A 26,127-nucleotide genomic window follows, 5' to 3' on the forward strand; every position below is an offset into this window, starting at 1 on the left:
TGGTCGGTACGGTCTGGCCGAGTATGCGCTTCCTCCCGGTGCGTTTTGAGCGCCGCACCCGGGAGGCTGGGCCTACCGGACAAGATGGAGCTCTTGCAGGTCCTGAGACGGGGGCTGCAGCAGGTCACCGGCCACGGCGGCCTCCGTGGCTATCTACGGGTTTTCTTCAGGTAGGCGGCCAGAGCCAAGCTCTTGGCCTCTTGGACTATACTTGAGTTAGTTGGTTTCTTGGAAGGAGTCCCGGGCTTGGGTCCCTTGGAGAATTCGCAGCTCTTGTCAAGGACAATCTGCCCCCTCTCTGCCCTGCTTCCCCAGGCCGAAGTGTGGGTGCAGGAGTCTCCCCGAGACAGGATCAGAGCCCGCTGTAGAGACTGTAAGAGTGGAGGGCGTGTGGGCTGCACCCCTGCCCGGCTTCCTGGAGAGTCGTGCGCTTTGCCTAACACTCTGACCTTGGGGAAGTTTCTACCTTCTCTGGCCTTCAGTTTCCTCCCCTGTACATTAAGGCTTTGGCCGAGATGGTAGTCATGGTCCCCGCTCGTCCTGACATTCGTGCAGTTGGGGGAGCAGCCTCGTGCGCGGGAACCCAGAATCGAGTGAAAGCCTTGGAGACTTGAGAATCATTTTAAGATGATATCCTTTGGCTTCGGTTTTTCCTAACTCCAGTGCCTCATGGCCTTGGAGGAATAAGAGAAAAGTCGTCTTGTAATTTGAAGATATTGCATCTATATATTTAGTGTAATTTTAAGCCTATCCTTTGAGTCGATCTTTCCACGTGTCTACATGGTGCTGGGGGCAACAGGAGCAGGGATTCTGGAGCTTTTCTTACCTGAAAGCCGATTCTTCAGCAGTGGGTGGCTTGATCCTGGAGATGAAGGCTGGAAGTGTACAACTAGTGACCATCCCCAGATCTCATTTTACTCGTTGATGCAGCAGCCTTTGTTTCTGAAAGTTGTTATACTCACTGTATTAAGTTTGTGCTTTGAACAAAGAACCATTGTAAAATCTCTCTCTCTCTTTTTTGGATATTCACAGGGCAAATGATGTGAGGGTTGGTACCTTAGTAGGGGAAGACAAATATGGAAACAAATACTATGAAGACAACAAGCAGTTTTTTGGTGAGTATAGTATTTTTTGATACAAATATCGAGAGTGAGATTGAGACTTGGTGTTCGTGGTTTTTTTTTTTTTTTTAAGCTTTTATTATTTATTTGACAAAGAGAGAGATCACAAGTAGTCAGAGAGGCAGGCAAAGAGAGGGAGGAGGAATCAGGCTTCCCACCCAGGGGAGAGCCCGATGCGGGTTTCTATCCCAGGACCCCGAGATCATGACCTGAGCCTGAAGTAGAGGCTTAACCCACTGAGCCACCCAGGCATGCCATTGTTTTTTTTTTGTTTGTTTGTTTGTTTGTTTATTTTTAAAAGATCTTTTATTTTTTTATTTGATAGCGAGAGAGAGAGCTGGAGGGGAGGAGCAGATGGAGAGAGAGAAACAGACTCTCCATCTGGACGCTCTGGGATCATGACCTACCCAGGCGCCCTGAGACTTGATTTGACTCTGCTTTCCATAATGTACAAAAAGCTTCTTTAATGACTGTAACCAATATACATTTTTTTAAAATTCCATGTGATTATGTTATGTATATTGTTTGTAAATGGAAATATTTTTACCTAAAACTTACGGGCCATTTTTAGTAGTAAGTTGGATGTATCTACAGCATTCTTCTTTGTTTGAATTTGTTTGTGGTTTTTTTTTTTATTTATTTAAGAAATTAGCATTCTTTTTAAAAGTACACAATATTTCAATGTGTGAAAGAAGCATTCTTTTTTCAAGTACGTCACTACTGATAAATACTTAGATTGCCTTCAGCCTTATGCTATTAGAAACAGTGCTGCAATGACTTGCTTGTAACTACATCCAAATTCATTTGTTTAAATATTGTAAGAATAAAGTTCCTGAAAGTAGAATTGCTGAGTCTAGGATGTACCTTTAAAATTTTGGTGTTTGTATATTGTGAGATTGTTAAGTCTCATCTCTATCATCATAGCCTATTCTGTGAAACCTTTTCCAAGGTGTTTTCATCTGCCTTCACATTGCCCTGCCGAACTGGATTATAGTTTACTTTTAGTGACTTATTCTCAAGATTGATTTCTCGAGTAGAAGAAGCAAATCTGGAATTTTTTTTTTTTCCTGCAAAAAGCTTTATTGTTTCCATTTGGTCTAGGCCTTGGGAGAAGTCTCTGGGATGGTTAAGAAGCCACCTTGGGGCTGCACGGAGAGACCCAGGCAGATATCTCAACACCAGGGAGATGCCAGAGCGGTCCCTCAAAGGCACCTGGGCTCCAGAGGATCCTGATTGTGCTTGAAAAATCTGTATTTCCTTTAATAGATAAGGTCGTATTTAAATAGCATTAGTTAATGTTTGTTGATTATGTGTTTACCTAGGAAAACTCTTTTTTTTTTTAAGATTTTATTTATTTTTTAACAGAGAGACAGAGATCACAAGTAGGCAGAGGCAGGTAGAGAGAGAGGGGGAAGCAGGTTCCCTGCTGAGCAGAGAGCCTAATGCAGGGCTCAATCCCAGGAGTCTGGGATCATGACCTGAGCTAAAGGCAGAGGCATAACCCACTGAGCCACCCAGGCACCCCAGAAAACTCTTTTATAAAGGGTGCCTGGGTGGCTCAGTCGGTTAAGCCTCTGCCCTGCCTTCGGCTCAGGTCATGATCCCAGGGTCCTGGGATCGAGCCTCCAATCCAGCTTCCTGCTCTGTGGGGAGCCTGCTTCTCCAGCTCCCTCTGCTTGCCACTCCCCCGTTTGTGTTCGCTCATTCCTGTGCATGCTCTCTCTCTATCATATCAATAAAATGTTTTAAAAAAAAGAAAACTCTATAAAGTAAATGCAGATTACTTTTTGTTTATTGGCTTAAAATCAATTATAGGATGAATTCAGTATTTTCTGTTTGGGGGGTAGGGGTAGTAAGGAATAGGTGAAAGGAATTAACATTTATATACTTTTTTGCCCAATGCTAAACTAGATGTATATGTATGATAATTAATTTTCATAGCACGTGAAGATGTAGGTGTAATCATCTTTTTTTTTTTTTTTGAAGATTTTATTTTTTTAAGTAATCTCTACAGCTAGCATGGAGCTTGAACTTACAACCCTGAGATCAAGAGTCTCATGCTCTACCGATTGAGCCAGCCAGTGCCTCTATATTCATCCATTTTTAATAGAAAAACTGAGGCTCATAAATCTTGCCTAAAATCCATTCATATTATGTGACAAAGTCTTGATTAGAATCCACGTCTTTGGGGTGCCTGGATGGCTCAGTTGTTAAGTATCTGCCTTTGGCTCAGGTCATGATCCCAGAGTCCTAGGATTGAGCCGGCTTTTGGGCTCCCTGCTCAGCGGGAAGCTTGCTTCTCCCTCTCCCACTCCCCTTGCTTGTGTTCACTTTCTTGCTGTCTCTCTCTGTCAAGTATAAAATCTTAAGGAAAAAAAAAAAAAAAAAAAAAGAATCCAAGTCTCTGCTCAACTTAAGGGCCAATGGTAACAGTTGTGTAAGTTGTAGTTAGGCCCCCAACTATTCAATAGCAATTTGTTAAATAGCAAATACTGCCATGCTAGTCTGATGACATGAGCTGACTTACTAATCTAACCATTGTCTATGTTTGCTTATGATCACCGGCTTCCAAAAGGATCTCTGGTGATCATTTTAAAATATTTATATGGAAATACATAATTTGAGTATGACTGCTGTGAATACATTTCTCCTGTCCCCATCTCAGGAAGAACAGTTTCTCTCCTGAATACCCTGCGCAGCTGGAAACACATTCCCCGACTCTCCTCTGCTCCCTTGGCAGAAGGACAGGGGAGAAGCGAGAGTTCTCTGTGGGAAATAACTGCCCCACCCACAGAGTGGTCTCGGCCTCATTTTAGGGATTTTACTCTTGCAGCTGCCAGGCTATTGATAAAAGCTTGTCATACAATTCCTGAGGCATACCTCTACCCAGGGTGCTATTCCTTTAACTTTTCTCTTATGTAAGAGCAGATAAAAGTCTTTTTATTTTTTTTAATAAAAACTAGTTGTCTTTTTTGATATTATACAATTATGTTTAGTTTTGTTTTTGTTTTGTAAAGGTTGTCTTTATTTCCTCACATCTTTGTAAATGTTGATCTTTCCACCCAGGCCGTCACCGATGGGTTATATACACTACTGAAATGAATGGCAAAAACACATTTTGGGATGTGGATGGAAGCATGGTGCCCCCTGAATGGTAAACCAGTCAACACTTTCTTTTATTTGGCTTGGCAGTATTTGTTTCATGACACAAATATTTACTGAATATCTGTTTATAAACCAGTTAGTGGTGTTCTGAAAGTGTCTGTCCCAGGTATGGTGAATGTGTAATAAATAACCTTAAAACTTTGTGTCTTAAAGCAGTGAGTATTTATCTCTCATAGTTTTTATGGGTCAGGAGTTCAGGCAGTATATAGTCAGCTTATCTCCACTCCACAGGGTCAGGTAGAAGACTCAGAAGCTGGAATGCAGAATCACCTGAAGACTTGTTCATTCGGTATCTGGAGGTTGGTGTTGGCTGTCAGCTGGGGGCATCACTGGGGCATTGGATTGGAACACCCTCAGGTAGCTGGGCTTCCTCAGGCAAGTTCTCTAGAGAGAGCACTTGGCAAAAGCCCTGTTGCCTTTACTGACTTAGTCTTGGAAATCATCCAGTATCATTTCTGCACCTCAGTGGTTGAGGCAGTTAGAAAACGGTGTCTAAGCTTAATGAAAGAGAACATAGACCCTATCTCTTCATGGAGGCATGTCAATATCACATTATATGTTGGCATATATAATTGTATGGCTGTCTTTGGGGAAAAACAGTATGCCACATTATCACCTGGCTATGGGTGAAGGGAAAAGGAAAAAGAATTCTGACTCTGAATATTTGGCAATGTGACTTCATGCAAGTTCCTTAATCTTTCTGGGGTTTAGTGTTCTCTTCTAAAATGAGAGCCCTCAAATTCCTTAGGTCTCTAGAAACTAATTTTGTAATATACCTATTTTGACATTGAATTCTAAATGCTCTTACTTGAATTATCAAATTTTATATAAAATATTTCAAAGCAGAGTGCTCAAATCTTTTTCATCGACACAGTTAAACTGGGTACCTGTTACCGTCAGTCTAGAAATTTTCACCAAAAGCTAGAATTAAGTAGATTAGGTTAACTGTGACATTTTATTTTAGTTGGATTTGAGCATCAGAAAGAGTTTCAGGCTCTCTTGAGTAGAAACTGGAATTATCTCATTATCTCAGAGTATTCATTTTATTTCTGCAGACTCAATTAGAAATCCAGGCATGTAACATAAGTGGGTGAAGTTCAGCGTGAGACAGTTGGGAATAGTGGGGACTATAAAGGGCTGAAAAGCACATACTCTGTCAAAGAGGGCAGCAGTGCTGTTCATCACCCCTAGTTCCATCAGCTGAGAATTCAACCAGTGGTTTCTATATACGATTTTTCAAGAGAAAGTGGAAATGTGTATTTCATTGGGACTTTTGTTTGTCTGTTTAAGATTTTTAATTTATTTTTGCGAGAGAGAGTGTGTGTGCTCACAAGCATGAGCCGGGGAAGGGGCAGAGGCAGAGGGAGAAGCAGGCTCCCTGCTGAGCAAGGAGCCTGATGGAGGACTGGATCCCAGGACCCTGGGATCATGACCTGAACTGAAAGAAAGACATTTCACCAACTGAGCCATCCAGGCGCCCCACAAAGGAAAAGTTCTTCCAGGAAATTAAAAGTGCTACTCCAGTGAACACAAGCACGGTAAGAAAGTGCCGATATGGAGAAAGTTTCAGTATTCTGGCTAGAAAAGCAAACCAGCCACAGCATGCTAAGCCAAAGCCTAATCCAGAGCAAGGCCCTAACTCTGTCTAATTCTCTGAAGGCTAAGGGAGGTGAGGAAGCTGTGGAAGAAAAGTGAAGCTAGCAGAGTTTGGCTCATGAAGTTTAAGGAAAGAAGCCATCTCCATAACATCGAAGTGCAAGGTTAAGCAGCAGGTGCTGATGGAGAAGCTGCAGCAAGTTCTCCAGAAGACCTAGCTAAGGTAATTAGTGACGGTGATTACAGATGTTCCATGTACACGGAACAGCCTTCTATTGGAAGAAGATGCCATCAAGGACTTTCATAGCTAGAGAGAGGTTAATACCTGGCTTCGAAGCTTCAGAGGATAGGCTGGCTCTTTTATCACGGGCTAAGCCAGCTGGTGATTTTTCAGCTGAACCCTGTATTCACCCACAGTTCAGAAAATCCCGTGGCCCTTAAGTCTGATAAATCTACCTGTGCTCTATCAGTAGAACAACAAAGCCTAAAGGACAACACATGGTTTACTGAATATTTGAAGCCCACTGTTGAGACCGACTGCTCAGAAAAAAAGATTACTTTCAAAATACTGCTGTTTACTGTTTACTGCACCTGCTCACCCGGGAGGTCTGGTGGAGATGGACAGTGAAGTTCATGTTGTTTCATGCCTGCTGACACGGCATCTTTTCTCCAGCCCACAGATCAAGGAGCAAGTTTGATTTTCAGGTCTCTTTTGAGAAATACATTGCGTAAGGCTGTAGCTGCCACAGGTAGTGATTGTTCTGATGGATCTGGGCAAAGTAGATTGAAAACTTTACCAAAAGGAGTCAACATTCCAGATGCTATTGAAAGCATTTGTGATGTCATGGGAAGAGTTCAAAGTATCAACATGAACAGGAGTTCGGAAGAAGTTGATTCCAGCTTATTGCTCATGGATGATTTTGAGGGTTCAAGACTTCAGTGGATAAAGTAACAATGGAGCTTAATGTAGAAATAGCAACAACTAGACTGAGAAGTGGAGCCTGAAGATGCATCTGGATTGCTGCAGTCTCGTGATGGAGCTTGAACAGTTGGGAGGAGTTGCTTTTTATGGATGAGCACATAAAGTAGGGTTTTTGTTTTTTTAAAGATTTTATTCGTCTATTTGATAGCGAGAGAGCACAAGCAGGGAGAACAGTAGAGGGAGAGGGAGAAGCAAGCTCCCCGCTGGGCAGGGAGCCCAATGCAGGACTCAGTCCCAGGACCCTGAGATCATGACCCTAGCCGAAGGCAGACAGCTAACCATCTGAGCCATCCAGGTGCCCCATAAAGTAGTCTCTTGTAGAATCTACTCCTGGTGGAGATGCTGTGAAGATTGTTGAAATGACAACAAAGGATTTAGAATATTAGATAAACTTGATTGATAAAGCAGTGGCAGGTTTGAGAGGATTGACTCCACAATTTTGGAAAAGTTTTACTCTGACTAAATGCTGTCAAACAGCATTGCATGCTATGGAGAAATTGTTCATGAAAGGAAGAGTTCATTAGTGCGGCAGACTTCATTGTTGTCTGATTTTAAGAAATTCCCACAGCCACCTCACCACCCTGGTCAGTCAGCAGGTGTCAAGCTCAAGGCAAGGCCCTCTACCAGCAAAAAGATTAAAACTCCCTGAAAGCTCAAAACAAAACAAAACCCTTCCTAAAAGCTCAGATGATGGTTAGTATTTTTAGCAATAAAGTATTTTTAAATCAAGTCATACGTTGGGGTTTTGTTTTTAGACACACTGCTGTTGCACATGTAATAGACTATAGTACAGTATAAACATAACTTTGACATGTACTGAAAAACCACAAAACTCATTTGACTTGCTTTATTGAGAATTTGCTTTACTGTGTTAGTCTGAAACCAAACGTGTGATTTCTCTGAGGTATTTCTGTATTGGATTATATCTTTATAATAAAACTTAGTGGCTCTTAAAGTGAGAAAGCAGCAGTGATGTTACATTTGAGGCTGGATTTTGTGCTCTTTTTATTTGTTTTTTAAGATTTATTTACTTAGGGACGTCTGGGTGGCTCAATCAGTTAAGCGTCAGCCTTCAGCTCAGGTCATGATAATCAGGGTTCTGAAATCAAGTCCCACGTCAGGCTCCTTGCTCAGCAGGGAGCCTGCTTCTCCCTCTGCCTGTTGTTCCCCCTGCTTGTGCTGTCTCTCTCTTTCCAACAAGTAAATAAATAAAATCTTTAAAATACACACACAGACACGTAGACACACATATATACACACTCGCCCTACATTGGAATCAAATATTAAAAAAAGATTATGTGAGAGAGAGAAGGAACGTGCACACATGTGTAGGGGGAGGGGCAGAGGCAGAGGCAGAGGGAAAGAGGGAGGCTCAAGCAGACTCCCTTCTGAGCAGGGACCCCAGCTCTGTGCTGTGACTCTGAAATCATGACCTGAGCCAAAGTTAAAGAGTCAGATGCTTAACCTACCAAGCCACCCAGGCGCCCCTGGGCTCTTTTTAGTGGGCAGTAGTAATAGCCTGTGATTTTGTGGTTCTGTTAAGGTCTGAAGGGCTGTGATTTTAGGTCAAGAGCTGTCTACTTTCTCTGAAGGGGCATTTTATATGTCAGGGGCACTATTTGAATCCCAGGTCTCAAAGTGGAATTTGGTTTTAGGAGGTAAGGTGTCCTACTTACTTGTTCAGTTGATTATTTGGGGGACGGTGTTGGTCCTGGGAGGATGCAGAAGGCCTGTGGCCTGTCTTGTTCAGATCTAAGATGGATTGAGATCTGTCACCTTCAAAGCACTCAGCATTTACATCGGTGCTCATATACTGTGTTTTGGGAGACTGGGGAGGTGGGGACAGGGGGAGACTGATTTAAATTATGTGATGAAACACATTTAAAATGATAAAGTAGTAAAAAAAATATGAAAAGATAAAAGTACTAAAATCAGCCAAGAAAGTTCTTTTGTATGATCTGAGATCACACAAAAAAGAAGGTTCAAAGCTGTAGAAGATAACATCTCTCCAGCAGGAGCCTGAGGGCAGTTGAGGATCTAGAGCTGAATTTCTTTGTGAAGAGGATCCTCCTAAGGGCTGAGTACCTTTGATGACCCTTGCTTGTAAGGGGAGCTTAAAGTCTTATGATGTAGGGAGAAGTGCTGTTGGACAAGTTTAGCTGTTTGTTGCTCAGACGCCCCCTTTGCTGAGTGTAATACACTGTGGAATTCTAAATCCCTGGATTCTTACAACCTTTGATCTATGAAAAAATTTGAAGTTGGGTTGATTCATCTTTAGAGAGCCAGGTATTATCTTATATATAAAGTAGTGAATAACAAACACAGTTTATCATCGTTATTCATTCAAATAACTATTGCATGCTTACCAGGTGCCAAGAACTATTGTAGGCACTGGGAATACAACAGTAATACAACAAAGTTCTTGCTCCCATTGCGGGGAAGGCAGGAAAACAAAAGGGTTCTGTATATGTCAGGCAGTGATAAATGCAAGGAAGAAAACACGAAGCTGGTGTTCATAAGGGGGTAAAGCACAATGGGAAGTTCCGGTGGCTGTTTTATTTGGAGGTTAGGGAAGGCTTCTTTGAGAAACTGACATTAGAAGAGAGGAGGGAGAGAGCCGGAGAAGTGCTGTGGGGGGTGAAACGGGGGTGGGGGTGGCGGTGGAGAGCTCCAGGCAGCAGGAACCACAGGGCAAAGGCCTGTGTGTTGAGATTTATTTGCTTGTACTCAAAGAACAGCAATATGGCTAGTTTGGCTGGAATTGAACAAGTGAAAGGAAGACTTTAGGTAATGAGGTGGGAAAACTAGCTAGAGCCTAGGTATGTAGATGTGGGGAGCCACGGTTTTCTGGCTTTTTATCTAAGTTTCTTTGAAAGTCACTGGAAGGTAAAGTAGGATGTGATCTGTTTTACAATTTTTTTTTAAAGATTTTATTTATTTATTTGAGAGAGAGACAGTGAGAGAGAACATGAGAGGCGAGAAGGTCAGAGGGAGAAGCAGACTCCCCATGGAGCTGGGAGCCCGATGCAGGACTCGATCCCGGGACTCCAGAACTGTGACCTGAGCCGAAGGCAGTCGCTCAACCAACTGAGCCACCCAGGCGCCCCTGTTTTAAAATTGGGAACAGTCCTAAACTTTCTGAGAAGTTACAAGTATCTGAATCATTTCAAAGTAAGTTGCCAAAGGGATGACCTGAATACTCACATGTGTGATTCCTACAAACAAGGATATTCTCCGTAACCACAGTTTACCCATCAAAGGCAGAACATTAACAGTGGTATACGACTACTGTCTAGTCTTCAGACCCCATTCCATTTTCATCACTTTGCCAACAAGGTCTCTGATAGCCAGAGGATATAATCGTGCATTTCATATGGATCTCATTTCTCTCTCGTCTCACTCTAGATTTGTTCCTTAGCTTTTCTTTGATTTTCATGATCTTAATACTTTTGAAATTTGCAGGCCAGTTATGTCGTAGAAAGTCCTTCAGTGTGGGTCTGTCAGTCTAGTCTCATGGCTACATTCAGGCTTTGTATCTTCAGCAGGAATATCACAGAAGCCATGTCATGTTCTTGTTGCATTCTGTTAGGTGGCACCCTATATTTGTCATATTAGTGATGGTAAGTTCTCTCACTTGAGTAATTCAGGGTGGTTTTTCCTTTTTAAAGTTTTGGTGGTTCTGCCAGGTTTTTCCTTTCTAAAGTTTTCCCTTTGCAATTAATTAGCATTTTGTGTAGAGGTACTTTGAAGTTATATAAGTATCCTATTCCTCATCCCATTATATAAGTCTACTCATTTATTTATGTCCATATGAACTCCCCTCCTAATAGTCGGTTATAGGGGCACCTGGGTGGCTCAGTTGGTTAAGCATCTGCCTTCGGCTCAGGTCATGATCCCAGGGTCCTGAGATGGAGACCTGCGTCGAGTTCCCCACTCAGTAGGAAGCCTGCTTCTCCCTCTCCCTTTCTCTCTCCAGCCTGCTTGTGTTCTCTCTCTCTCGTTTGCTCTTGGTCTCTCTCTTTCTGTCTCAGCTAAATAAATAATAACATAAATAATGTATAATATAAATATAAATAATAAACAATAAAAATAAATATATAATATAAATAATAAAATCTCTAAAAATAATTATACCGGGTTACTATATTTGTTCCATTTATTTATTCATTCATTCATTCATTTGTTTTTCCACTCCACTTATTTTGCTTATCGCCATATCCCCTCTCCTCTGGAAACCATCAGTTTTCAGTATTTATGGGTCTATATCTGCTTTTTATTTTATTTATTTGACAGACAGAGATCACAAGTAGGCAGAGAGACAGGCAGAGAGAGAGGGGGAAGCAGGCTCCCTGCTGAGCAGAGAGCCCAATGCGGGATTCGATCCCAGGACTCTGGGATCATGACATGAGCCAAAGGCAGAGGCTTTAACTGAGCCACCCAGGCGCCCCTGGTTTGTTTTTTATATGTTTTGTATGTTTGTTTTATGTAAAATCATATATTTGTCATTCTCAGTGTGACTTATTTCGCATAGCACAGTACCCTCTGGCCATCCACATGTCACAGATGATAAGATCACATTCTTGTTTATGACTGAGTAATATTCCACTGTATATGTACACCACTTCTTCTTTATCCATTCATCTCTGGGTGGGCACTTAAGTTGTTTCCATGTCTTGTCTATTGTAAACAATGCTGCAGTTAACATAGGGGTGCATATATTTATTTGAATTAGTGTTTTCGTTTTCTTTGGGTAAATATGCAGTAGTGGAATTACTTGATCATATGGTAATTCTAATTTTAATTTTTTGAGGAAACTCCAGTCTGTTTTTTGCTGTAGTTGCACCAATTTCATTCCTACCAACAGTGCACAAGGATTTTTTTCTCTGCCTCACCAACACTTGTTATTTCTCATCCTTTTGTTGCCGGCCATTCTGACAGCTATAAGGTGATGTCTCATTGTGGTTTTGATTTGCGTTTCCCTGATGATTAGTGATGTTGGATATCTTTTCCTGTATTTGTTGACTGACTGTATGTCTTTGGAAAAATATCAGTTCAGGTCCTCTGCCCATTTTTTTAAAAAGACTTTTCTTATTTATTTGTGACAGAGAGAGAGATCACAAGCAGAGAGGAGAGGCAGAAGGAGAAGCAGACTCCCCACTGAGCAGAGAGCCTGACTCAGGGCTCAGTCCCAGGACACTGGGATCATGACCTAAGCTGAAGGCAGATGCTTAACTGATTGAGCCACCCAGGCGCCCTCTCTGCCCATTTTTTTTTTCTTTTTGAGATTTTATTTATGAATTTGAAAGAGAGAAAGAGCATGAGCAGGGGGAGAAAGAGAAGCAGACTCCCTGCTGAGCTGGGAGCCCAATATGAGGCTCAGTCCCAGGCCTCCGAGATCATGTCCCAAACAAAAGGCCGTCACTTAACTGACTGAGCCACCCAGGTGCCCCTGCTCATTTTTTAATCAGATCATTTGGGGTCTTTTGGTGTTGAGTTATATACATTCTTTTTTTTTTTTTTAAGATTTTATTTATTTATTTGACAGATCACAAATAGGCAGAGAGGCAGGCAGAGAAAGAGGGGGAAGCAGGTTCCCCGCTGAGCAGAGAGCCTGATGCGGGACTCGATCTCAGGACCCTGGGATCATGACTTGAGCTGAAGGCAGAGGCTTTAACCCACTGAGCCACCCAGGTACCCTGAGTTGTATACATTCTCTATATATTTTGAATATTAATCCCTTATTGGATATGTCATTTACAAATACATTCTCCCATTCTCTAGGTCACCTTTTTGTTTTCTTGATGGTTTGCTGTGCAAAAAACTTCATTTTGGTGTAGTCCTAATGGTTTAATTTTGCTTTTGTTTCCCTTGTCTTAAGGGACATGTCCATAAATATGTTGCTAAGGGCAATGTCCAAGCGATTACTGTCTATGATTTACATTTTTAAAGCATCTCTGCCATTGCTGTGAAGAATGAGGAAAGGGGCAGTGTGGAAACAGGCTTATCGCTTAGGCAGCTGTTGTATGTAGTTGTCTGGGCAGGAGATGTTGGAGGTTGGACTAAGGTGCTAGTGATGCAGCTTGTGAGTTTTGGGGTACTAGTTATCCATTACTGTATAACAGACTATCCCAAATTTAGCTTAAAACAATAAACAGTATCTCACAATTTCTGTGCTTAAGGAACTGAGTGCCACTTAGCCAGATGCATCTGGTTTAGGACCTTTCACAAAGCTACACTCAGGATACCATTTGGGGCTGCAGTCCCCTCATGGTTTGATTTTAGTCAAATTCATTCACATGGCTGTCGGCAGACCTCCAGGATTTGCTCCTGTGCTCACTCTTGTGGGCCTCTCCACAAGGCCATCTTTGGACATGGCTTCCTGAGAGCAAGTAAAGAGATCACCTGAGATGAAAGCCACAGCCTTCTGTGTATGAGTAGTTTTCTTTTCTTTTCTTTTTCTAAGATTTATTTATTTTAGAGAGAGAGCAGAGGGAGGGGCAGAACCGCCTGAGCTACCCAGGTGCTGTTTTGTTTTGTTTTTTTTAATTGATGTGTAGTTAACACAGTATACGTTAGGCCCAACTTTTCTAAAACCTGATCTCAGAAGTGACATTCTACAGTTATGCTATATTTTAGTTATTAGAAGCGAGTCAGTAAATGCAGCCCATACTCATGGAGAGAGGATGAAAGGGGAAAAAAACTTCATTCAGTCTTTTCCTTCCTCAGTAGGGAGAAACCCTGTTCTTCCCTACCGTGTGTTTCTCTTGTGAGTCTCCTTGTACTACTTGTACAAAACTCTTCACTTCTGACACTTCTGGTCACCAAATGTGTTGAGATTTCACCTCACAATAAGTAAGTCTCTGACACCAGCTGGGCGTCCTAGAGTTTAACCCATTTTTGACACTGGAGATGGCTAGCATCCGATCCCATAGGCGAGGTTCACTTCCCACAAGACCATGCTCCTCTACCTCGTGTTCAGACGGTACTCTAACTTAGTGTCTGCTATTTTTTTGTTGTTGTTGTTACAGTACCTTTATTTTCTTATCGAAGTTCTATTCTCTTATAGGGTCAGCAGTGAGATTTTAAATTTCTTTTTCAGGAGTTTATATTAGCTTAACTTGACTGAACAGAATACTCAGTTGTCGGTAGATTACAAATAACTGTTTTATACCACTTTTGACTATCCTCAATTTTATCTTTGTTCTAAATTAGCTAATTGCCACCATCTATATTGCAATGCATAAAAATCTTTATTTTTTTAAGATTTTATTTATTTATTTGACAGACAGAGATCACAAGTAGGCAGAGAGGCAGGCAGAGAGAGAGAGAGGAGGAAGCAAGCTCCCCTCTGAGCAGAGAGCCTGATGATGCGGGGCTCGATCCAAAGACCCTGAGATCATCACCCAAGCCGAGGCAGAGGCTTTAACCCACTGAGCCACCCAGCCGCCCCTAAAAGTCTTTATTTTTATGGTAGTTAGCTTTTGCATAGAGTTAAGCAACTAATAAACCAAGTAAGTAATTAGTATCTGCATGAAATTTGACAAGGTAAGATGGTGGAGTGTAAATTGGCAGAAAGTTCGGGCTCTTTTATATATAATAGTATAAAATTATTATTTCTACTTAGTTGAAACAAAGATGCTTTTTTGTAGTTTGAAGTATTGGAACCCTAAAATCCTTTAAATCAAGTTAAAACAAACAAATATGGCTTGCCTAGATTTTTCTCTACCGTTTGTATACTCTTTACCCACTTGGTGGCACCTTATGTTCATTTCTAAGTAACGTCTTCTCTCCGTTAGTGTAGTGCAGCCACTATCTCCTGGTATATTGATTTTTCTTACTAAGACTAATGGTTAAATTACTGAAGTAATACATAAATACATTCTTTTAAAAATAATAGCATATGTTGAAAATTTCCTTTTTTTAACAGAAAATAATTTTGTTCTTGAAGATTTTTGCTGTGCCGTGGTGGAATGAAATGTTTCCCGCCTCTGAGAATACCTTTTCCTTATGGTCAGCTTTTTTTCAGTTACCATCTGATGTTCTGGATGCCTTTTGTGGAAAAGTGGGGTACAAGTTGGGATGGCTTGGGGGTAGGAATCAAGGCTGCTTCGGAGGTTTTGAGCTTGAGAGGTTGGGTAGATGGTAGTACCATTCATTGAGATGGGGAGACCGGGGGAAGGGTCGGATGGGCAGTGGAGGGTTGCAATCAGAAGCCTCCCTTTTGGATGTAGTAAGTTTGAGATAACCATCAGAGAATAAATCTGTCTAGTGAACATATAGGTCTGGAGTTTGGGACAAGGTCAGGCTAGCAAAGAAGAATGAGAAGTAGGCGCCTGGGTGGCTCAGTGGGTTAAGCCGCTGCCTTCGGCTCAGGTCATGATCTCAGGGTCCTGGGATCGAGTCCCGCATCGGGCTCTCTGCTCAGCAGGGAGCCTGCTTCCCTTCCTCTCTCTCTCTGCCTGCCTCTCAGTGTACTTGTAATTTCTCTCTGTCAAATAAATAAATAAAATCTTCAAAAAAAAAAAAAAGAATGAGAAGTAGCTAGGCGAGAGTAGCATTTCAGCAAAGGTAAGAAGGCTAGCCATACTGATTGTTGCTGAGAGATTACATAGGATAAGGATAGAGAAGTGTCCCATTTGATTTGGCAATATGAAATTTATGGAATTTGTTCTTCAGAATGTGAGAGATCATGGGGTATTGGTTCAGTGGTTGAGCATCTGACTCTTAATTTTGGCTCAGGTCATGATCTTAGGGTATGGGATGGAGCCCCTGGCTCCACACTGAGCGTCTGCTTGAGGATTCTCTCCCTCTCCATCTGCTCCTCCCACTGCCCACATAAGCCTCTCTCTCGCACTCTTGCTTTCAAATAAGTAAATAAATAAATCTTTAAAAAATAAATAAATAAAAGAATGTGAGAGATCGGGGTGCCTGGGTTGCTTACTTGGTTGAGTGTCTGACTCTTCATCTCCATTTGGGTCTTGATTTTAGGATTGCAGGTTCAAGAAAAAATCTGAGGGATTGGAAAAGTTTAAAGAATTTGGCAGGGAGCAGAGATAATCTACATAGCCCCCTATGAGACAGCCGCTGTCAACATTGGGCATATTTCCTTTAGTCCTTCTAAATAATTTTTTAATGTAATGGCTCATAATCATTCAAAGTTTTTTTCCTTAGTATTATAGGCAATTTTCCGTGTTCTTAAAACAATCAGTGCAATCACTGTTAATTTTTTTCTAATTAACTGTATAAAAATATACAGTTGTTGTAGAAAACCTGGACAATCCAGAAATATATGAGGTAGAAACAAAAATTCTGATTCCTTGGGCGCTTACGTAAGCATCTGCCTTCTGCTTAGGTCATGACCTGAGGTTCCCCGGATTGAGCTTCAAGTCGGGCCCCCTGCTCAGCAGGGAGTCTGCTTCTCCTTTTCCCTCTGCCCCTCCCTCCTGCTCTTGCTCTCTCTTTCTCTCTTTTTTTCTTTTTAACACTTTCTTTATTTGACAGACAGAGATCACAAGTAGGCAGAGAGGCAGGCAGAGACAGAGGGGGGAAGCAGGCTCCCTGCTGACCCAAGAGCCCAGTGCGGGGCTTGATCCCAGGACCCTGGGATCATGACCTGAACTGAAGGCAGAGGCTTTAATCCACTGAGCCATCCAGGCACCCCTCTCTCTTTCTCTGAAACAAATAAGATCTTTTAAAAACCCACAAAACTCTTAATTCCTTGGCCCAGAAATAAGCACTGGTAATGTTTCATTCATTGATTGAATATTTGAGGGTTTGCTTTTGAATAGGGGAGGAATAATTTTTTTTTTTTTAGGGGAGGAATAATTTGAAAGGATCATAGTGTATCTAATATATTAATCGTATTCTCTTTAGAAGAAGTTTTGTTATTATAACTAAATATAGATATGTATATGTAAATATATATATACACACACATATATATCTTCAATATACATAACATTTTGTTTGCCGTTCCCCTCTTCTCACTTAATAAGTCACAGACTTTTGGGGCACCTGGGTGGCTCAGTGGGTTAAAGCCTCTATCTTTGGTCATGATCCTGGGGTCCTGGGATTGAGTCCGGCATTGGGCTCTCTGCTCAGCAGGGAGCCTGCTTCTCTGTCTCTCTCTGCCTGCCTCTCTGCCTACTTGTGATCTCTGTCTGTCAAATAAATAAATAAAATCTTTTTTTTTTTTTTTTAAAGATTTTATTTTTTTATTTGTCAGAGAGAGAGGAGCGAGAGTGAGCACAGGCAGACAGAGTGGCAGGCAGAGGCAGAAGGAGAAGCAGGCTCCCTGCCAAGCAAGGAGCCAGATGTGGGACTTGATCCCAGGATGCCAAGATCATGACCTGAGCTGAAGGCAGCTGCTTAACCAACTGAGCCACCCAGGCGTCCCTAAATAAATAAAATCTTTAAAAAAAAAAAGAAAAAGAAAAAAAGAAAGTCACAGACTTTCCCCGATTTCACTAAATATTCTACTTGTCAGTTTGAGGTTTTTAGTGTCTGAGAGGCTTTTGATGTATAAAGGATTAATGGAAATTTGGGTTTAAAGTTAATATGCTGTTTATTACAGCTGAAATTTTTATCACAATTTTTTAGTTTTTGCTTTAATTTCAGTTAGTTAACACGCAGTGTTATGTTAGTTTCAGGTGTACAAAATAGTGATTCAGCACTTGCATACATCCCCGGGTGCGCACGACAAGCGCACTCCTTGATCTCCATCACCTATTTTGCCCATCCCCACATCTCCCCTCTGGGAATCATCAGATTCTTTTCTATTATTAAGAGTTACAACTGCAGGGACTCCTGGGTGGCTCAGTCAGTTAAACGTCTGCCTTTGGATCAGGTCATGATCCCAGAGTCCTGGGATCGATCGAGTCCCACATGGGGCTCCTTCCTCAGTGGGGAGCCTGCTTCTCCCTCTGCCTACTGCTCCCCGTGCTTGTGCACGCACACACACCGTCTCTCTCTCTCTCTGAGAAATACATAAATAAAATCTCAAAAAAAGAAAGTTACAGCTGCAATTTTTAAAACCTAGTTCTTTAAGTCTTGAGGTCCAATTTATAAGTAGGATAACAAGGTTAGTAAATTGAACATTTTTGCATTAAAATAAAGAACAATTATTTTCTCTTATGTGATGAATTTTTGATAAATTATAATGGAAAGGATTAAAATCTCCTAAACAATTGTCTCCATTTGCAGTTTTTGTTAATTACATCCTTTTCAACATTTTAGGTCACATTTATAAATACAGTGTATTTTATTTTTTTCAATATCTTCAAATGTCCAACATAGATAGATGAACAGACCTATCAGGCAGAATGTTTCTAAGCTTTTCGATGACTCATGTTTAGCCAAGCCAGACGCTGAAGGGCCATCCTCACAAGTCTCCCTAATACCCAGTCTGTCAGCAGGTTCTTTGTTCTTGATTGCTGAATAGGTCCCACCTCGGATCATGATCTTTATCACTATTTCTTTGGTCCAAGTCACTGTTCTCTCTCTTTCCTGAAACAACTTTTTTTTTTTCTTAGCTATTTGCTTGTTTGTTTATTGAGAGAAGGAGAGAATCTTTTTTTTTTTTTAATCACAGTTTCTTTTTCTTTTTCAAGATTTTATTTATTTTTATTTGAAAGATAGAGATCACAAGCAGACAGAGAATCAGGCAGAGAGAGGAAGGGAAGCAGGCTCCCTGCTGGACCCTGGGATCATGACCTGAGCTGAAGGCAGAGGCTTTAACCCACTGAGCCACCCAGGTGCCCCGAAAGAGAGACTCTTAAGCAGGCTCGACCTTATGACCCTGAGATCATGACCTTAGCTGAAACTTTATCCTTTAATCTCATTTGCAGAGTTTTAAGACATAGAAATTTCAGTTTTTATGTAATAGAATTACACTTTTTTTTCTTTATGGCTTTTTGCTTTTAATGTTAATCTTAGAAATTGTTCTTCACATTTTCTAAATACCACTCTGTGAATATAAATATTCACTCACATTGTATCTGAGCAGCATTAATCTGTCTGGAATCTGTTTTGATACATGGTTTAGGAAATCTAACTTGATTTTTTCCCAACAGTATTAATCATTCTAGCATAATTTGTTGAGAAATACTTAGTTTCCCCAATAATTTGATATGCCAGGATCACCTTATATATACTTTCATCTGTTTGGGGAATTTTATTCTGTAGTATTATTGTACTTATTTTTTTAACTAGCTTTTATACTGATCTAATATTTGAGCCTTTAATGTCTAGTAATGCCAGCCTTTCCTGATAGTGGTGAGCTTTCAAAATTTTCTTGGGTAGACTTTCAGCTGATCCTTAGAATTATAATTGCCAAACCCTATTGGGACTTTGCTTCATATTGCATTAATTAAAAATAACACAGCTACTGAGCCAGCGAGATTTGAGTTGACTGTCTTGTAATGAACTATTTTTTTTTAAGATTTTATTTATTTGACAGATCACAAGTAGGCAGAGAGGCAGGCAGAGAGAGAGAGAGAAGAGGAAGCAGGCTCCCTGCTGAGCAGAGAGCCCGATGCGATTCAGGGCTTGATCCCCTGAGATCATGACCCAAGCCAAAGTCAGAGGCTTTAACCCACTGAGCCACCCAGGTGCCCCTATTTTTGTGGTTTTTTAAAGTGTAAAACTTATCATCCCTATCCTGGGGTTAGATGGATCTCAGGATTTTGGTGGATACTTAGATCCTATCATAATCCTAATCCAGTTTCATCTCTTGATTATAATTTTTGGACCAAAATGTTCTTTTCATCCATTGAGAAGTTGTGTTCAGGCCTCAGCTTTGTGCCATATGTGCTGTGGAATCTTGGGGAAGTCATTTCAATTCTGTTTGCTCAGTTTTAAAACATGAAGTACCAGGAGGGAGACAAACCATAAAGGACTCTTAATCTCACAAAACAAACTGAGGGTTGCTGGGGGGAGAGGGGTTGGGAGAGGGGGGTGGGGTTATGGACATTGGGGAGGGTATGTGCTATGGTGAGTGTTGTGAAGTGTGTAAACCTGGCGATTCACAGACCTGTACCCCTGGGGATAAAAATACATTATATGTTTATAAAAAATAAATAAAAATAAATTTTAAAAAATGATTACTGATAAAAAAAATGAAGTACCTACATTAGTATTAAATAAGTGACTGAATGGTGTTTATGGGCATAGTTCATAAACTAAAGTGGGAGAAGTTAATCATTTTAGTGTGATGTGTATTTTTACCTCAAAAAAATCACATTTTTCTTTAGTCTTTCATATATTTTTAAACATAATTTTATTTTTTAAGTAACCTCTACACCAACATGGGGCTCGAACTCACAACCCTGAGATAGTTATGTGCTCCACCAACTCAGCCAGCCAGATGCCCCTCATATCCATTTTTAGAAAAAATTGAAGAAAAAAACTTTGGAATTTTTATGTCCGGTGATGTTAAGTGAAAACATCTGAGAGGCACCTAGGTGGCTTAGTCGGTTAAGCACTTGCCTTTGGCTGAGGACGTGATCCCCAGGGCCTGGGATCGAGCTCCACATCATGCTCCATGCTCAGCAGAGGGTCTTTGTCTCCTTTTCTCTCTCCCTCTGCCTCTCCCCCTGCTCGTGCTCACACTGTCTCTCTCTCTCGAATAAAAGTAAAATCTTAAAAAAGAAAGAGAAGAGAAAAGGAAGAAAGAAGGAAAGAAAGCAAACATCTGAAACATGAACATTATGGTCAGAAGCCAGCCCAGCCTTGATTCTCAAAATTAATAATGTATATTATCCAAGGAGAAGCAAGATTCAAAACTGCCTAGATTTTTGTTACTGTTATTTTATTTTGGGGAATTTTCTGAAAGGGAAAATTAAACTTTCTTTGTTGTCAGTAACATTTTTTAATTAAATGAAGCTTCATCTGAAAAATACTATTTTAAAATTATAATGCCATTTTTACTTGAATAGGAGCAATTGTAGCTCCAATTAAATAACAGTAGCTAAACCAAAAAGAGATAAATCAGAAATTACATTAGAGAAGAAAACTTGTACAGATATGCCATAGTTGCAGGTGTTCAGGACCTGGCTGCTGTGGGCTGAGTCAAACCTGCAGGTGTCTCCAGAGCCTGGGCCCTCAGCGCCTGACCCTCCTCATTCCTGGAAGGACTGATGTTCCAAGGGATCCCTTGACACTTCTGGGCCTCCATGGGCTGCAGGTGGAGCAACCAGAGTAAAAGGACCACTTGAGAAAGGCTGGAAGTTGGACTTATATTGGCCAACATTTGCCAGTTGTGACCGTTTTCTTCTCTTAGCTTCTTGAGTTTTCTGTCCATCAACACCGCTGCCATATAGCTTTCTTGGGCTCTTTTCCCACGGAAGAGGATCTCCTTTTTACAGTAGGAAGTGTTTCTCTCCAGTTCTTTGCACATATCTTCCTCCATCTTCTTGTAGAGGTTGTGAATCTGATATGTGGAGTTCGTGTTTCCACACATGTTGGGAAGTTTCTTCTTTATTTCCAGGGGGTGTATTTCCTGCTCAGATCATTGTCCCTGAAGTTGCATGACATGTTCTTAATGTAATTTGAAGCTTCACCTGCTGAATCTCAATTTCAAGCTGTGAATTTTCACACTGCAAAGATGGCTTCCTCCATTTGGAAGCTTGTTTGTCCTGTAAGCTCTTCAGTCATTTGCTTTTCTGGTTATTTCTTGACTTTCCTCTTGAGAACTTTAAAGGCTCCATTGAAGTCCACGTCATCAGTGATACACTTCAGATCACCTCCGTCCAGGAGACAAGGTCGTTACCGTTTTCTGCCTCACTGTTTGGTCAGCTTCGCAGTTCATGTGATCCCAGTATGATGTCTAAGGGGACAAGGCAAAGGGATGGTCCTCAGCAGGTGTCCAGCCGTGGATGCTGAATGGCTGACGTTGTCTTTCAGTTCCTGTCCCATTTGTGCATCCAGCGGCTCCAGCCCTTCTTCCTCCTGATCCTTTCCCTGGACTCTGCTTCTATCTCACAGTTTCTTGGTGGAGCAGGTCCGGACTTCCTCAAAAATGAGTATTTTCATTTAAATCATCCATTATTTTCCTCTGAAGCTGTTCTCCATTCTCTGATGCCTTTTTTAAAATAAAGATTTTATTTATATATTTGAGAGAGCGAGCACGAGCAGAGGGAGAAGCAGATAGGGAGGGAGAAGGAGGCGGAAAGAATCTCAAGCAGAGCCTGCGCTGAGTGCTGAGTCCGGCACCAGGCTTTATCCCACGACCCTGGGATCATGACCTGAGCCAAAGGCGAACGCCCAACCTACTGAACTACCCAGGCATCCCCATTTGCAATGTTTTTTAAAAAATCTATTTTATGTGGCATATATTTTGATTTCTTAAGTTTCCTGTTAGGCTGTTTTATTCTTCACAAATAAATCTCTCCATTTTGTACTGTGAATGGTGGACAACCTCACACTGAGGAACTATTTAAATGAAGAAGAGAGAGTGTCCTTCCCTGTTCCTTGACATACTGTTCCTCTTAAACAACTGAAAATAGGATCAACCACTGATGGGATTTATTTCCATTTGGGTTATATTGTAATAGTGATTTAATATTCTTGTTTCCATTTATTTCAACACACTTCAATATATTTGAGTACTGGGTTTTTTTCTAAAATGTAATATATTTTCTTTATAAATATAATCTCTTTTGAATTTATAATTTTCCCCTTCCTGTCAGTTTTCTTACTACTTGGTCTCATTGACTCTAGCATCAAGTTTAAGCAGTTTTATATTTTGTCCTCCAAGAAAATAATGGTGATATAAAATTGAAGTGGGTTTAATGCCAGCTACAACATAGTTTTGTAAACACTGCTGTTAGGCCATTGACATCTTTAATTTATTGGAATAAAAATGACCCAGCTGAGTGTGCCCGGCTGGCTCATTTGGTAGAGCATGGGACTCTTGATCTCAGGGTTGTGAGTTTAAGCCCCAGTTTGAGAGTAGAGATAACTTAAAAAGTAAAAAATAACTTTTATGACCCAGCTGAAAATCTGTTTGTCCAAAACTCTTTGGTGTGGAAACCTAAAAGGTATGATTTATTTAGCCTCTATTTAATAACAACAGAAGGTTATATCAGCCTAGCAGATTATAAACATGTTCTTGTTTCTTATAGCTCTTCATATTACCATCATGAGAATAAATTGTCGCTTTTTCATTCCTTGACTTTTGCCTGTAGCCTTGCTGAATAAACATTTTCAGGGGCACCTGGGTGGCTCAGTCAGTTAAGCGTCTGCCTTTGGCTTGAGACATGGTCCAGGGTCCTGGGAAAAGCCCCATGTTAGCCACCCTGTTCAGTGGGGAGTCTGCTTCTCTCTCTCTCTCTCTGCCCCTCCCCCTGCTCGTGCTCTCTTTGACTGTCTCTCTCAAATAAAAAAATAAAATCTTTTTTAAAAAGTTCAGATTTTATGTATCATGGCAAAAAATATTTTTAGTTTTCTTGAGCTTTTTCTGTTTCTCCATGAGATCTTCAGTCCCTCACTTAAATAACTGAACAGATATATGTAAGATTTGGTCTCTGATTCCTTAAGTATCATTTTAATCTTCAAGAGTCTTGACAGCAAGTGACAGCAAAATTTCGAACAAGTTTTTCTATTACTCTATTAAAATAAATTGCTTAAGCTGCCTCGACAGGGTAAAAGTTAAATATCTCTGCTGTGCCTTAAACTTACGTAAAGCTCCTTCATGTGAGTATCAGCCTTGGTTTTGACCACTAATCCCTCCTTTGAGCGGCTAGTGGAGCCTGTCTTACTGCCATCATCTCAGAGGTTCAAAGCTCATGTTCATAGTCACAGTTTATTGGTCCAGGTCACTTTCAGTAATCCTGTTTCCGCCGGAGAATATGAGAGAGACGCCAGTCCACTGTGTGCAGACGTCTTCATTCTTTATTTTGTTAGCTGATCATGATGCGTCTTTTTCTTTAGACACAAATACAGCAACAACAGCAACAGTATCCTTGGTTTGGGCCAGTTTCCTAGCTATATCTATCAATTACTGCTAGCGAATATTCTTATACTTAAATAGCATCATAAACTTTTCTCATTAGCTTTAGTCTTAGTTATTTTATTGAGAGCTCCTCCATTTCCCTTTCCTCTATAGCTAGAAAGTCCAGGGGTTTTTTTGTTGTTGTTGTTGTTGGATTTTTTTCCCTTGAAGCCACATTTCTCTGTGTGCTCCCTCCCCTCACGCCCTTTTCCCATCACAGCATCCTGTCTCATGAGCTCCCGGCCTTGGGTGATCTGCTATGAATTCTCTCTGTTTCCTGTCCCATATAAATTGGTGTGGCTTCCTATTCAGCTCCACTCTTTGTCCATTGCCCTTTAGTCCTTCTTTCTCTGCCGTTAGCAGAAGCAGCATTGGTCTCTTTCCTTTCTACACCCATGTACCCAGCTTCCTTTGAAATTAAATTGTTAAACACTCAAAACTGAAATACTTGGGGACTTTAGGCTGTGATTTAATGTTTTTAATATAACAAGTTGTATGTTCTGTAAGATTCAGTCACAAGCTTGAATTTAAGGTGCTAGCAGAGACCGCTTCTTCAGCAGGAGCCTGGTTGAGTTTTAAGCTAGAGCTTCACCCGCAGAGCAGCCTCTAGTATCCGTCAGCAACACTGGGTGCAGCAGTTCTGAAATCCCTCCTTACATCTACAATTAGGACACTTATTTTAATCAATAGTAGCATGTGTCAATTGGCAGCATTTTTGTCTTAGAGATACATAAAATAATGTAGATCTTAAAAACGCTAGTGTCCTCAAGACACAGTAACAATAAAAGCAGTAGCTAACATTGTTGAGTACCTAGTGTGCACAGGAATTTTTCTAGGTACATTTAATCCCTATGCCATCCTTCAGAAGTCAGGATGCTCACATGAAAAAGCTAAGACGCCTGGGTGGCTCAGTGGGTTAAGCCTCTGCCTTCGGCTCAGGTCATGATTCAGGGTCCTGGGATTGAGCCCCGCATCCGGCTCTCTGCTCAGCGGGGAGCCTGCTTCCCCCTCTCTTTCTCTGCCTGCCTTTCTGCCTACTTGTGATCTCTCTCTCTCTCTGTCAAATAAATAAAATCTTTAAATAAAAGAAAGAAAGAAAAAGAAAAAGCTAAGACATAGCAGTTCAGCTTGAAGCTGAGATTTGAGCTCAAGCCACAGAGTAGCCGCAGAGGTGCCCGCTTCGCCTTCCTCCCACCACACTACTCTGCCTCTTGTAACTGTCTCTCTTTTCCTCTTTAAGGCATCGTTGGCTTCACTGTATGACCGATGATCCTCCAACAACAAAACCACCTGTTGCTCGTAAATTCATCTGGACAAATCATAAGTTCAATGTGAGCGGCACTCCAGAACAGTATGTACCTTATTCTACCACTAGAAAGAAGATTCAAGAGTGGGTCCCGCCTTCAACACCTTATAAGTAAAGACACTGGAGAACAGATCGAACATGTGAAATACGGGGCTGTCCATGTAATTGCACTTTTCCTGGTTACTGTTCACTTGATTAAAATTGTTTGATTAAGCAGTGTCTTTTGTGTCTTTTTGCCCTTTCTGTTGTTGTCCGTGAGCTGCAGAATGGAAGCTGACAAACAAGGGTCATTGAAGTAGACTTCTGCTGGGTGGTGCCCAGTTTACAGCTGCCCCGCCTCTCACCCCACCCCCGCCGCTGTAGTCACGTGATGTCTGTGCTCCTCGATCTGGCGATTGAGAGGGGAAGACCTAAAGCTGAGCTGAGCCGGCAGATTTTCTTGTGGAAATCTGCTACGCAATCTGCTACGCAAACAGAGGGACAGAGAGGCTAGCGTCCCCAGAGCTGGATGGCTTTATGGTAGCTCTCTGAGGAGGAGGTTATCAGAGATTTCTTATTTCTCGAGTTTTGGTCCTTTTGCAGTTTATTTGGACCCGTGAACTATCCCAGAAGCCATTCCTATATATTCTTATTTCCTTAAGCTAACTAGGGTCATTGATTTTGTTGTTGTGATGTTGCCTGCAAACAAAAGAACTTTAGTATCCAGGTTGGTTCCAGAGAATGGGTTGTAGGCAAAAGCCCTTCAGAGAAATGTGGGATCTCCAGAACTGGGTATCTGGGCAGGATGAAAGGCAGTCCCACACCCCCTCTGTATTCTGGGTAGAAAGCTAGTGGCTTCAGTAATCAGAAAGCCTATCAGGTTATATTGCCTCTAGTCCCCGGTTTCCGTGAGCCCCCAAGAAGATGGCCTTTGTTTTTTTTTTACATTTTTTAAAAATTTCTTTTCCGCGTAACAGTATTCATTGTT

At 41.3% G+C, this 26,127-nt stretch overlaps 1 protein-coding gene across 1 annotated transcript; it reads left to right on the forward strand.

Moving 5' to 3' along the window:
* Positions 1 to 25,373, forward strand: NDUFA12 (NADH:ubiquinone oxidoreductase subunit A12). Its single transcript, XM_059402339.1, has 4 exons — positions 1 to 170; positions 1,033 to 1,115; positions 4,188 to 4,275; positions 25,095 to 25,373. Exons 1-4 carry the CDS (start codon positions 85 to 87, stop codon positions 25,273 to 25,275), a joined length of 438 nt encoding a protein of 145 aa, XP_059258322.1. The 5' UTR covers positions 1 to 84; the 3' UTR covers positions 25,276 to 25,373.
* Positions 25,374 to 26,127: the final 754 nt, after the last annotated feature.

Source organism: Mustela nigripes, chromosome 6 (genome assembly GCF_022355385.1).
Source record: "Mustela nigripes isolate SB6536 chromosome 6, MUSNIG.SB6536, whole genome shotgun sequence".
Lineage (NCBI taxonomy): Eukaryota > Metazoa > Chordata > Mammalia > Carnivora > Mustelidae > Mustela > Mustela nigripes.

What these genes read in the sequence shown, in the direction of transcription:
- NDUFA12 (XM_059402339.1), top strand. Translation starts at nt 85, where the DNA reads ATGGAGCTCTTGCAGGTCCTGAGACGGGGGCTGCAGCAGGTCACCGGC. An exon ending in TATCTACGGGTTTTCTTCAG is followed by an intron (nt 171 to 1,032) that starts GTAGGCGGCCAG and finishes GGATATTCACAG; the next exon opens with GGCAAATGATGTGAGGGTTG. An exon ending in AGCATGGTGCCCCCTGAATG is followed by an intron (nt 4,276 to 25,094) that starts GTAAACCAGTCA and finishes TTCCTCTTTAAG; the next exon opens with GCATCGTTGGCTTCACTGTA.